This window comes from Morone saxatilis, unplaced genomic scaffold (genome assembly GCF_004916995.1).
Source record: "Morone saxatilis isolate NCDOM2014 unplaced genomic scaffold, NCSU_SB_2.0 Contig2, whole genome shotgun sequence".
Taxonomy (NCBI): Eukaryota; Metazoa; Chordata; class Actinopteri; family Moronidae; genus Morone; species Morone saxatilis.
In genome coordinates this window covers 12,596,474-12,609,574 of record NW_023339762.1, presented here as the reverse complement: position 1 = coordinate 12,609,574, position 13,101 = coordinate 12,596,474, and the positions used below count along the sequence as shown (strand labels likewise).

The 13,101-nt window shown below is 41.5% G+C and overlaps 1 protein-coding gene across 2 annotated transcripts; it reads right to left on the bottom strand.

The window, feature by feature from the left end:
* Positions 1-910: 910 nt before the first annotated feature.
* Positions 911-13,095, bottom strand: LOC118330153 (transmembrane and coiled-coil domain protein 3-like). Of its 2 annotated transcripts, XM_035664600.1 has the most exons (5): positions 12,904-13,042; positions 9,663-9,764; positions 4,363-5,348; positions 3,930-4,065; positions 911-2,941 (listed from the first exon to the last, which is right to left on the bottom strand). In XM_035664600.1, the coding sequence occupies exons 3-5, from the start codon at positions 5,304-5,306 to the stop codon at positions 2,636-2,638; spliced, it is 1,386 nt and encodes a 461-aa protein (XP_035520493.1). In that variant the 5' UTR covers positions 5,307-5,348; positions 9,663-9,764; positions 12,904-13,042; the 3' UTR covers positions 911-2,635. The 2 variants fall into 2 exon arrangements, with proteins under 2 accessions (XP_035520493.1, XP_035520492.1); XM_035664599.1 differs by lacking the exon at positions 9,663-9,764 and having other exon boundaries at positions 12,904-13,095.
* Positions 13,096-13,101: the final 6 nt, after the last annotated feature.

Sequence of the window (13,101 nt, the reverse complement as noted above, 5' to 3'; positions counted from 1 at the left end):
ATCAGCAGGGCCATTAATCCATCTCTCTCTCATCATCAGCAGCATCCTGGGTGCCGTTACACCCTGATGGGAACCACACCAGTTACATATAAGTCTCCAGAAACCATTCCTGTTCACAGCATGAAATACAGTGTGGCCTAGATTTGATGTTGATGGAAATATGAAGGGATATGCTGCTATGGAGCCATGCCATATGGAAATATGTGGAAAAAAACTGTAATTTCAATGTGTATTTGTTAGGACAGCAGAGGGCGCTACTCTTCCACACTGCTTGTGATATTAATGGCACAGGAAAGTGTCGTCTCTATATAGTGTATTGTTGTGGTCTTAATGTTTGTGAAGTGTATGTGCTTTCATTTCGACAGAATGGAAATGAATAATTTAGATATAAAACATACATAAGCTCTGGTTGGTATTATGAGGGCTGTGTAAGATGCTGCAGCCCCTTCAATATGTTTTGTTGATCTCTGTTGTGTCAACAGTGTAACACCTACACCCCCTAGTGGTCGTGGAGGTTAGAGTATTTAGTCAGAAGAGAACAGCAGATATTTGCAGTATTCATGGTAATAGAGTGTAATTCTCTGAAACTGTAGGCATATTAAGTTTTTCTAAGGGTTTTTTTCTTCTGGTGCAAATGTCTCAGAGGAATTTTAAGAAGATAAAAGTTTTATTAATGAGGAGGTGAATGTGAACCTAAATAGATTACCTTCAGGAAGTTACAGTGAGTTAACAAGCTTGAGTCTCAGTTTCCTTTTTTACATCAATGCAAAATGGTGAAAAAAAGTAATTTTTATATAAGTAATAATTTTCGCTGACTGTCGTCCACACTGTTAGGACATATCAATACTGGAATATGTAAGAAAAACACAACCACGTGACAAAATACAACAAATACCAACTCAAATTCCAACCACCAGTCACCAGTTGATTAAAAAGGCTTGTTTAATTTAACAGGAAATTGTCAGACAAAGGCACGTAATGCATGAAAATACAACTGATTGATCACATCATGCACCAGAGATGAAGAGAGAATGTAAACCAGTTTTGTAGTTCTGCAGGTAAAACTTCCTCAAATATGTCAAAACAAGAACAAACACATGATACAGTCAGTAGAACAACCGAGAGACGACAACAAACATCAACATAAACATGTTAGTATGGCAGACAAACATTAAAAAGTGGTCCGTAGCTTCATGTGAGATCCTCATAGGCAATGTTCATAAGACAAACATGAAATAATACATTAGTCAGTCCAACAAATAGGCTCGTAGTCCATCACATAGAGCCTGTAATGTGTTCCTCTGTCATCATTGGAGCACTGAAGGCTGTTTGTTGCTTCTTTAAAAAAAAGGGAATTGCATTTTTCCTTGTAAAAAGGCCTTGTATCACAGTATAAGCCATCGCTTCTATATCACATTATTAGTAAAAGACAAACATCGGACGCATAGGACATAAAGAGAGCCAAGTGACTGACTCTGTTTTCGTGTTGTTTGGGTGTACATGCATGTGTGCTTGCACTGGAGAGCTGGCGCGTGTTGATATTACCATGCTATCAGCACGGTAATGCAGTGGGATTGATTTTTGGCCCTTGAGAGAGGAGACAGCTGGTCTTATCAGAGCCCAGCAGTGGCTTCAGTGGTTATGGATCTCTCATGCCAACATTGATGACATTTCCTCACCCAACCCCACCCCCCACAGCACTCACATCACTGTAAAACATTGACGATCACTCCTAAAAGAAACATAGTAAAAACAGTGCTCTTAGAAATCAAATATATTGCACTTTAAACATCAGGAACAGTAAACAGAACAACTGTAAGAGATGGCTGAGCACACAGGGCAGACAAGGCAATAAGGAATAAAGAGAACAAACACATTAAAAAAGGATGTCTATTGCCTCTGTGCTTTAGTCTGGAGATTCTTCATTTAAAGGAATAGTTCAACATTTGGAGAAATATATTTTTGCTTTGAGTTAGATTAGAAGATACCACTCTTCTGCCTCTATGCTAAATATGAAGCTACAACCAGTAGCCAGTTAGCTTAGTTTGGCATTAAGACTAAAAACATGAGGAAACAGTCAGCCTGTCTCTGTGCAAAGGTAACAAAATCTGCCCTTTAGCATTTCATAGCTGTGGCCAACAACATACCAAGCTTGATATTTTGTTTGTGTGTGCAGTTTGACGCTGAAGCAAAACAAGAAGGAATAATCATTTGCAAAAATTGTTCCTCATATGTTGATTTTTTCCCCCCAAAACTGGGAAAGAGTGAGTCCCATTTTGCTGCATTGTAGTGATGATGCACTTCTCTTCACCCTTCTTAATCCTTGAATTGACTATTTACGGTATGTCTTGAGAGGATTTAATAGCTATCTGAGGAAGTAACAAGATTTTCTGTTATATAAATATTATTTTAAAGGTTAAATGAAAGTTGTTAGTAACACACATTCAAGTTCTAGACAAGAAAAAAATCACAAAAACTTAATTTCAGTCCAACTTTAAAAAACAGTAACCTCCGTAAATGCACAGCGATCGTGTCTTCTGACGATTGTACAACCAATCCTCTTAGACAGTCCTATCCAGACAACTGACAGCGTCCACGTGACTGCAATGTTGATTAAAGTGTGCATTCTTCTCTATCAGGCAGGCACCAGCAACCGGTCTATGGCGTACTGTAAACGGTCCCAGTTCTTCCAGAATATGGTCAAAAAACAAACTCCCAGGAAGGTAGCTACCACATGGTGTCGGCTCCTCATCAGTGGAGCAGCAAACTTGGCGGCGGTGGAGACACACACCAGGATGACGGTGATGATGGCCAGCATGATGTTGATGCTCTTCCCCAGCAAGACTCGGGCATCACGGCTCTCGAGCTGGACCGTCTGCTGCTGCTGCTGCTGCTGCAGCTCCAGCTTGGACACTCGCGTCTGACACGACTCCAGGGCTTCCTGAGAAAGACGGAGAGAGAAAGAGAGAGAGAGACACTTTGTCAGTCTGGATGTTTCTCAAGTGGCTAAAAGGGCATTTTGCTGACCTTTTAATCCTCAATTACCCAAATTTCCCCTAAAGATTAATTACGTCTCGGCAGAGAGACACAAGGACAGAGATTTGTATGGTCATAAACAGTGTTGGGCAGTAACTCATTACAGTAATTATATTACTTTCCCCAGTAATTATGTAATTAGTTCCATTACTTTGATAAGATAAGATAGACTTTATTGATACCACACTGGGGGAAATTCACTTGTTACAGCAGCTCTAGATGCGTAACACAGCAGAGAAAATACATATTAAATAACAAAATAAAATAGAAAAAAATAAACAATATCAAGAATAAAATAGAATTTGGGTTGTATGTACAAACTATATACAGTATGTTTATACAGATGTGATTTAAAGTTGAATTATAATATTGTGCAGGTTACAGAAAGAGGGAATGATTTCAAGACTTAAGTGCATGTAAAACTGTAATATTCATGTATATATATATATATATATATATATATATATATATATATATGTATGTGAGGACTATCCAGGTAGTGTAGATACTGGGAGAAACTGGAAGTCTGAATTATGTGGAGAAAGGACACAAATAGTAATTTTGTGGGAAAAGTAATATAACCAGTAGTGCAACTAATTACTTTTCGCAGCGAATAATAAGTAATGTAATAATATTACTTTTGAAAAGAGTAACGAGTAATAAATCACATTTTTGGAGTAACTAGCCCAACACTGGTCATAAATGTAAAAAGAAAACAGACTTAGATTATGTTATGGGAACCAAACACAGGCAACTAATACATGCAGCTCTATATGTTAATGGAATTATCACCTCTGAAATAATACATATGATACCCTACCCTAACAACACACATGAGCTGCAAGGTCTTTCCAAATCAAGAATCATTATAGGATAGATTTCCGATTATATACCTGTATGTCCCTGGCCCTTTCGTGAGCCTGGTAGGTCACCCTCTCCTCGATGCTGGCCAGTTCCTGCTTCAGATTAGCCATCTCATTCTGGTGAAGTTCTGTCAGGTCGTTTAATTGGTCTTCCAAACGCTCATACCTGGCAGTCAATGGAGGAGGATGCAGAAATATTAGTTTAAAGTTATTATTTACAGGCAGATTTGAACGTACTATATAAGAAGTGCTTCAGGGGATGTTATTACGATGAATTACTATTTATTAAATATATCGACTATTTATTAAATACTTATCTGTAAGGGCTGTGGTTCTTTACAGTTTTAGATGAATAGTAATTATGTCTATTCTCAACCTTAGAACTGACATACAGTAACATTAGACATTAGGCCTAGTGTTGTATAATGTGAATGAAATGAAATACTGAGTAATATACACATACCTGTATCTCTCCTCCTGCAGTGTTTGGCTGATGATGCCATACTCTTTCTTGAACTGAGACTTCAGCTCATCTATATCCTCCTCCAGCTGGCTCTGGGCCTCTTTGATCTCGCTCACCTCCTCCAGGCTCAAGGCCAGTTTGCTCTCATCGTCTTCCCCGGCCTGCTGACCCTGACCCTGACCCTGACCCTGACTTTGTCCTGTTGACACTCCTGCCACTGCTGGATTCCCGTTACTGTCTGCTGAAATGGAAGCGCTCCCTGAGGAGCACTCGTCATCACTGGGATACTTAGGCTTGCCCACCATCGAGGTGCTGCTACTCAGTCCCTTTCCTGGGCTCTCATTGGGCAGCGGTGGGGAAGCATCCAGAGTGGTCTTGAGGTGGGCGATGTTGTCAGCACTGCCAAACTTGTTCCTGATAAGGTTGGCGAATTCTCTGGGCTTGCTGAAGAAAAAGGGAGGGGAGAGGGAAACACCTGGTCCAATGGTCTTGATCTTGTCCATGGTCGGGTGTCGGCCACTGCCTGTCATATCCCTCAGCAGCTCTCTGGGAGACTCCCTGGGTATGGTGCTGTGTTTGACAGTGGACGGGTGAGGGTAAGGGCTTTGCTGGATTTCATTGTCTTTCATCTTTCGATGGTACTGCTCCAGCTTCTTTTGCATCTGTGCAATGTTTTGAGCCGACTTCTGGTTCTTCTTCTCAAACACCTGCTTGATGCGCCCTACTTGCTGCTTGTCCGCACTGTTCACCAGTTTCAGGTACTCAGCTACATTCTCGTCTCGCGCTGTCTGCTCAATCTTCAGCTGCTCTGTGATTTTCAGTATCTTTTGTTGGAGGCTGTCCAAGCAAGAACGACTACGCTGGACCTCAAAGCCTAGAGCAGGACCAGGACTTCCATCACTCAAGTCCAGATCCAGATTGTTCTCTGAAGAACCCCGACGCATCGATGCAGAGATGCTTAGAGAACTCCCCTCGGTACTCCTGTCCTATAAGGAGGAGAAACAAAGACAAAGATATTGTATTAGACATGGAGCATACTAGGAATTACACTTTACTACTGAAATTTGTCTAATTAGCAAAACAGGTCATCTGGAAAAAGTAAAATATGGCGTACAATTACATTACAAATAAGAGCCTATTTTCTAGTTTAAGATTAAGAACAAAGTAATAAAATATTTCCTTGAATGCTTTTTTTGTTGGTTATTCATGCACAGTAATTTTACACAGTGAGTCCTTGCTTCTGCTCTATTCAGCTTTTCTGCTATTGCCACTGTGATACCATCTGGGTGTATGTAATGCTCTTATTTGGCACGTCTGTTACATTTTCGAATCCAGAATTTAATCCTGTTTGTTTATAGTAGATATAAGCTATTAATGTGTGTGAAAGAAGTGGAGTGTGCGCATCTAATGTAGGTCAGCGATGTCACACAAGGCTGCTAGGCTCAGGAAATCCCTTTTTCAGACAGTGTCCCTATTTTTATAGTAAATTACCATTTTCGTGATAGAGGCTCAACACTGAAGTCTGTTTCTGACTGACCTGTCAATAGTTTAATGCCAAGAATAGAATTCTCTACTTTAGATTTGAGGAAGTGAAACAAAAAATATGGTTCAAGTAAGCAAGTTAAGCTAAAACCTGAAGAAGTTCAATAAAGAGGAAGACTAAGGACAGCAGCAAAAGCAAATTTAATTAAGCAGCATTTTTAAAGCAGAAGTGTCACTTCAAGTGTAATAGAACGGAATGTAACGGTGGCCTAACAAGCCACCGGATCTTGCAAGTTGATCACAGTACAACACTCAATGATAGGAGGTGTAAGCTGCTAACGCCTGATACAAAGTGTTGTACAACAAGCACTACATGCTGTACAAAGCTGCACTAATCCTTAACAAATGTAACACTGCTAGTTTCAAGCAAATAAAGAGATCCCAGCTAACCCAAGCAGACTTAAGGCTCAATCCTGCTTAGCATTTCCACATCATCACGTCATAGTTACATATTGCAAGCTAAGTACCTTCACAATTGACTAATGCATCTGGAGTTCACCACATACTGACACTCCTTCACACATGACTGTCAGGTGGAACTCAAGAGAGGGTTTATCAACAATAGGGTAATTAAGTATGACTAGTCATACACTGGGGCACACACACTGAGTGACAACATATAGCAGACACTTAGACTAAAACAAAGACACATTCAGCAGGAATAGTCCTGTTTCAAACCAGATGGATTTAAGTTATCCAGTTACACTTGTAAATTCCCATTTGTCACAGTGACCTCACACTCACTTAACCAGTCAAACTTGTTTGTTGAAGGCGACACAGTGAGCAAGAACATGTGCCATCTCTGAAATCTTCCGAACACAAACCATAATGTGCAACACAGAAACTGTTTTATACTTGTTTTTAGCCTTGCTAGCAGCTTTGCTCTAGGGACAGAAATGTCAGTCTGTGAGATGGACTGTCATTTTGCAGTGGATTTTAATTTCACACAGACATTCCAGTTCCCAGGAGGATGAATACTAATAACTTTGGTGACTCTCTGACTTGTAACACCAGCTGTGCTCCAAATTTCAATTTGTCCAATACTTTGGTTTATGACCAAATGCCAAACTAATGTCATTCACATCAGCCCTAGCTGTATAGCAATGTTAGCATACCAACAACAACTAAGATGGTAAATAATATGACTGCATATTACATCAGCATCTTACCATGATAGCTTTTGCATTTATCTCAGCACTGCTGTGCATCGAACCCAAATAATTACACTGTGCATACAAAATATACACTTATTTATGTACAGTGTGTAACCAGAGAATGCCACGCTGCTTTCTACAAGCATGCCTGGGGTATTTCAGCCTCTGTCCTCATCCCAATCTCTCCCCCTCTCTGGCATCTGTCCTTCTTGAAACACAGGACTCTTTGTTTGCAGAGAAAAAGGCACACTTTGTCATGTCCTACCTCTGCTCTGTCCAGGACTCTGATGAGCGAGCTGCTGCATATGGATTCACTGGCCTGACGTATAGCCTGAGGAGCTCTGTGCCCAATCACAACCCTGCTCCTTTCAGAGTGCATGCAATATCTCTTGTCATAACAATCAGGCTCACACATACGCTGCCCTATTGTTAAACCTGTTTGTCATACAAAAGAAAAAGAAGCCCTAATATCCTCCTTCTTCAAGAGGAAGTGTAGGGCAGGCTTGTGTGTAGGTTGCTCGTGTTACACAGTCTTTTTGGTTTTCAAACGCTAAACACAAAGAGCTGCCTGTTTGACCAGACAGCTTAGACTGCATGCTATTTCTGCAGGACTGAAAGTAAGCTAGCTCCTTAGGCACTCTTCCCACCACAAGCCCTAACTCTGAAATGTTATGCAACATTCTCTTCTGTAGCATCAGGGGCCAAACAGAAAGCACAGAAGTGTATTGCTTCGAGGTACTGTGATATCATAGATACAGGATGAGTGTAAAACAAATCAAATTGTGACTTGGCAGCCATTGAAGGATCACTGCTGAGGCCTGCGGCAAAGAAGTAGACCTTGACAGGAGTGGGCATGTTTGGAAACAGTATCGATACAACTTCCATATTCACCCTCATGTATCTGAGCAGTGAATGTCAAGACTAAATTGTGTTACACAGCTGGAATGAGGGGAGTAAGCTTGTTCTTATGAAAACAAGATGGATTTTGGCAGGCCTGTTTCATGAGAGCAGCTCAAATATCTCAAATAACGCAACCCAGATGTTTTACACACACAAGCACACAAAAAACGTGGACATACAGCTGTCCGTTTCCTGATAAGACATTCAGCAAAAATTTTATTATTTCAATTTAAGAAGCCGATTTCCACTGCCATCGCCGCTGCTGCTCGAGAAATCTACCCACGCTGACTAACTGCTGGAGCAATCGGAGGGTCTCTCTGGTTGAGTGACTTTGCGAAATGAATTAGCCTCACGCTGATGAAAATGTCCTCCCAAATCTGCTGAGGAGCTGCCCTACTTTTCACTCCATTTCTCCCAAAACACTTATGCAGGCGTTCTCCAGGGGTTGTTGAGGTGGGAGGGTGAAACAGTGCGAGCATTGAAGATCTTAGGGGAAGGCTGGAGACGACGGGGAGGGCTGAGGGGGGTGAAAGCCCAGTAACTACAAGAAAAGCTGCTACAACACGGCAGATTGCTGCGGTACGGTCTGACAGTTAGGCAGGCTGTCCTTAATTGAGAGGTCACAGATTCAACAGAGGGTAGAGTTTGATGAGATGGGCTTTCCATCTACAACCAGGGGCTATCCATGACCTCCTACTTGCGCTCACTGACTGTGATACTTTGGGATTCAAAAGCTGGACCATGTGAAAGCCCGTCTGTCTGATCATATGCTGAAAATTTGGTGTATTACTATAAATGAGAGAAAATGTTATAAGTTAACAAGCCCGCCACACGCCCACTGCTGTTTGACTCACCCATTGGTATTAGTATGCCAGTAGAGCAGAAGAAGAGAGGCAGACAAGAAAGTGGGAGGCAAAACAGAGACAGAGCCACAGAACCCGAAACAGGGGATAATGGGACAGGAATAGAACAAAGGGAGGATCCTCCCAAACACAGCACAGCAGCACACATCAACCCAATCATCATCATCTGCACCAACAGGATCTACAGGAGGCCTTTTTGCCCCCAGGGTGTCCCGCTCACACCTCCGCCCTGTATGAGCCCCCTGTACCCCACGCTGTCCTACATAACACACACAGCGTCTGTCCACACTATGACCCATTTAATATGTTCTGACCTCCCCAGACAGCATAACATAAAGATCCAACTGCATTAACCTCAATCTTAACCCAACAACGGAGAGCTGTGTGCTGAGAAATCTGCCCTAATCTCTTACTACATTTTGGGGGGCAAAGTTGGGGGCGTCGAAAGAAACTGCAGATGCTGCTTATGTTGCGCCGCAGTGTGCGGTCTCTTGGATCAATGATCTAGTTAGTGATTCAGTTTTTCATGCAAAGAACAGACCATACGCTCATCTGCCCAACACAGCACCAGAGGAAACAGCAATTCAGCGTTTAAGTCCTGAACTGGAGTGAAGTGAAAGCACATAAGTAATTTAGAACCAGGTGTGTGTGCAGTGGGTGTGAACTAACTACTGAGCAGTATTAGTGAAATAAATATTTGTTCAGATTAGCAGAATGTAGAATAACTGAGCCGGTTTCTTGCCTCTTAGGGGGGGACGTTATTAAAGCCACAGACGTTTTCTCATGCGACACAGGAAGGCATTTTCCCCACTACGAGGAAGTAATGTTTGTAAGTACTCACAACCGCAGCTGTAATCTGGTGAAACCATCAGTTCACAGTGTGGGGTCAGGTCAGGCAGGCACACTGACACATGCAAATACAGGCACAGGTGTTCGCAGTGATCTGCAGTAAAATGGATCAAATGAAGCTGTGGTGTGGGGTACATAGGGTGGCATTTATTTAGCGTTCTCTCTGTCATTGCCCCTGTGCACCCCAAATAAACACACAAACACACACACACAGGGCAATAGAACTGGCACACTCATTGAGATGGAACAAAACCGTCCCTTCAGCAGAGAAAAGAACCACAGAGGGGAAGAAGCCTGTGGTGCTTATTGGTATTCCCTCCAGCTGATCCTCATGGATACAGACACTCTCCCACTCAGAGCTCACACAGGGAAACGGGAAGAAAACCAGAGAGGGGGAGAGTGAGAGCGACAGGGAGCACATCTTTGATTGTAGTCAGAAAGCTGACCCAACGTCTCCTCCTCCCCTCCCTCTCATCTGCATCCCACAGCTGCCTATGTGGCCACACTTTGATTGCGAAACCTTTCTTTAAAAAACAGTTCGCAGAGTCATCAGAATAAAAGAGGAGAAAAAAAACTAGCAACAGAGTTTGAAGTCTTGAGTTTCCTGAATGACAAAACCCCGGGAGGTGAGTGGAATGAATTGCTTAAGACGTACTCGCTATTATCTCATAGACAAGCTGGTCCAGGACTAAATCAATAGCCCATTAACACTCCCAGCGTCTGGTTGCCCCCGTGGACTGGGAGAGTATTGAATGGGATTCAATTAAGATTAATATGCAGCTACATTCAATGTACTGATTCAAACTGAGAGAGTGAATAGAGCCAATGACGTGGCAGGGTGGTGAAGAGTCAAGCATCTCTTTAGGCATTACAAAAACAACAGACCTAAAAAAGAGAGAGAGGGAGAACAAAAACAGGGTAATGGCTGCCATTTAATGATTCATATAATACAGAACGTATAAAACAGTTGCTAATTATATTGATTGGCTCATATGTTTAGCTTTTGTCTGGACACACGAATGAGGAACGGCACGCAAATCTCCAAAGAACGTCCAACCACAGAGGGTTAAACACGGTTTCTGGAAACAAGCCACTGAAACTGAGGTGTTGCGTCATCTTTGGCCTCTAACCCACTATATCTGCTGCACAATGGCTTTTTGAGGAACAAAACTGGAATGTCATTTGTGTCCAACAAAAGGAGGAAAGGCATAATTACACAGTCCAGTGGTAATAAACCAGCCAAATCTTCAGATATGTTGTTCCATTATATTGTGTTGGTGGTTACGCGGCTACCGTCTAATTGCTCAAGAAGGTGGCTCAAATTATTTGTGCATGATTCTTTCAAGCTCTACTCCAGGGGAAAAAAAGTTATTAATGTCATTCATTTATAAGAGCTAGTGCTACATTTTAATCTGAAGTATCTTTAATAAGAGCTAAACAGACTGAAGAACAGCCTCCTTTGAAGACTACAGGTGATTAAGAGTGGCAGGCCTGAAGACTCATACACATACAGGGAAGCGAAATAACCTGCCGTGCGATACCTTACATGTCTTTCTAGTCACACAAGACTCTCGCTCGACAAGGCATACCTCTCCTATGTGTCACTGTCCCCAAAAGCACCTGTCTTTAAATATCACATACTCAGGTTGATTGGGCACAACCTTTCGGGGATTTTAGGGGAACGTCACACATAAACATTAGCAAATGGTCGGATGGGTTTTACCCAAAAGCAGTTTGTGTAAGGCTGAAGGTTTTTTAGGGTGTGTACTTTCTTTTCCGAGTCGATGGTTTACGGACAGGGGGAGTCGTATGTTGCAGATTGTAAAGCTCTTTCAGGCAAATTTGTTATTTGGGCTATAATAAAATTTACTTGACTTGAATTGACTTGACTAGGTCAATACTACATTTCTGTGTGAAGGAAACTATTTAAATAGGAAAGAGTCTGACAGTTATCAGGACATTTCTTTGTGTGATTTGAATCCCCTCTTAGCATCATTTTAACACTTTACTCATTACAGCTTTTGTATTCAATTAGTATACTACATTAAGTGTATGATACTATAAGAATCTGTGTAGTGGTAAATAAAAAAAATGAAGTAATCACTATGGGAACTGACCACAAAGGGAAAAAAAGTTATGTTTTATTGAATTCATTTCATTGTATTATACGTTCTACATCTGTATATCCTAAATATCAGCATAAGTAAAAGGTTGATATGAGTTTGGACCCACTACCACATGTTAAACTCAAATAACACGAAAACACAACAACACCTGTACAATGGAATTTATAGCTCTACAATCATGAGACTTTCAGTTTCTTTTTAGACTATTACTTCAGTTGTTTTTGTATTACTCTTTACTTTATGGTGGGCTGTATGTAGCTGTGCTGCTGTTGTATTGGTAACTAAAATTCTTATTTAGTTGAAGGAGAGCAAATATTAGAATCCAATACAACATCAGCACAAACTACAGCATAAAGATATTACCATAGGCAGGATCATCAAAATGTTTCACTAGAAAGGAAAATAAGTGAATTGTACAGGATTACAGTGTATGGGGATTTCTATGTTTCTTCAATCTATGTGTAAATCTATATGAAGGTGGCACAACAACCAAGAGACAAAAACAAGTGTGAATTTCGAGAAAAGGAAACATCTGGATGACTCATTGATTAGTCAATTCACAGAAAATCAATCAGCGCGGAATTCAGTGGAAACAATTTTTGATAATGATCAATCATTTGATTCATATTTTTAAAGCCCAAATAAACTCACCACTCTATTTGCTTTTATAGACCAAAAACACCAACACATCTAATAATCGATCATCAGATTAACATACACGGACAATAATATTTAGTTTCTATGTAAGGCGACACAATAAGGTCCACTGTCCCGTTTGGATCTCGTCAAATATGAAGACAAACCCAGTATTACCCCGGGTAGGATTTTATATCTGGCACACAGGACTCCGTTTTTACACACATTCAAGACATCTTCACACCCTCTCCACACACACACAGATACACACAGACAGTCTTATTGAGCCTGAATGTGTCACAGGGGGTTAGAAGCCCTTTGTTTGGTAGAAAATGTGCAGCTCTAACACGGCGCAGCTGTTGGTTTCACATGACGTGGAGATCAACAGACAACAATGTGTCGCTGGTACAGTGCGGGGACCTGCCGTCTGTCACACAACGATGCTGTAAAACACCCTGACAGGATACTCACCATCCGGCTGCCGAGGTATTTCTCTACTTCGGATAAACTTCGCACGGACACGTTGGCGCTGGGCATAGTAATCCCGTGTTTGTGCTCGGTCAGCTGGTGGTTGTCTTCAGTTCAGGACCGGGACTACTTTACAACTCAAACCCTAATCTCGTATCCATGTTTAACCCCCGTTTTATCCCCCCTCTCTCTCTTTCTCTC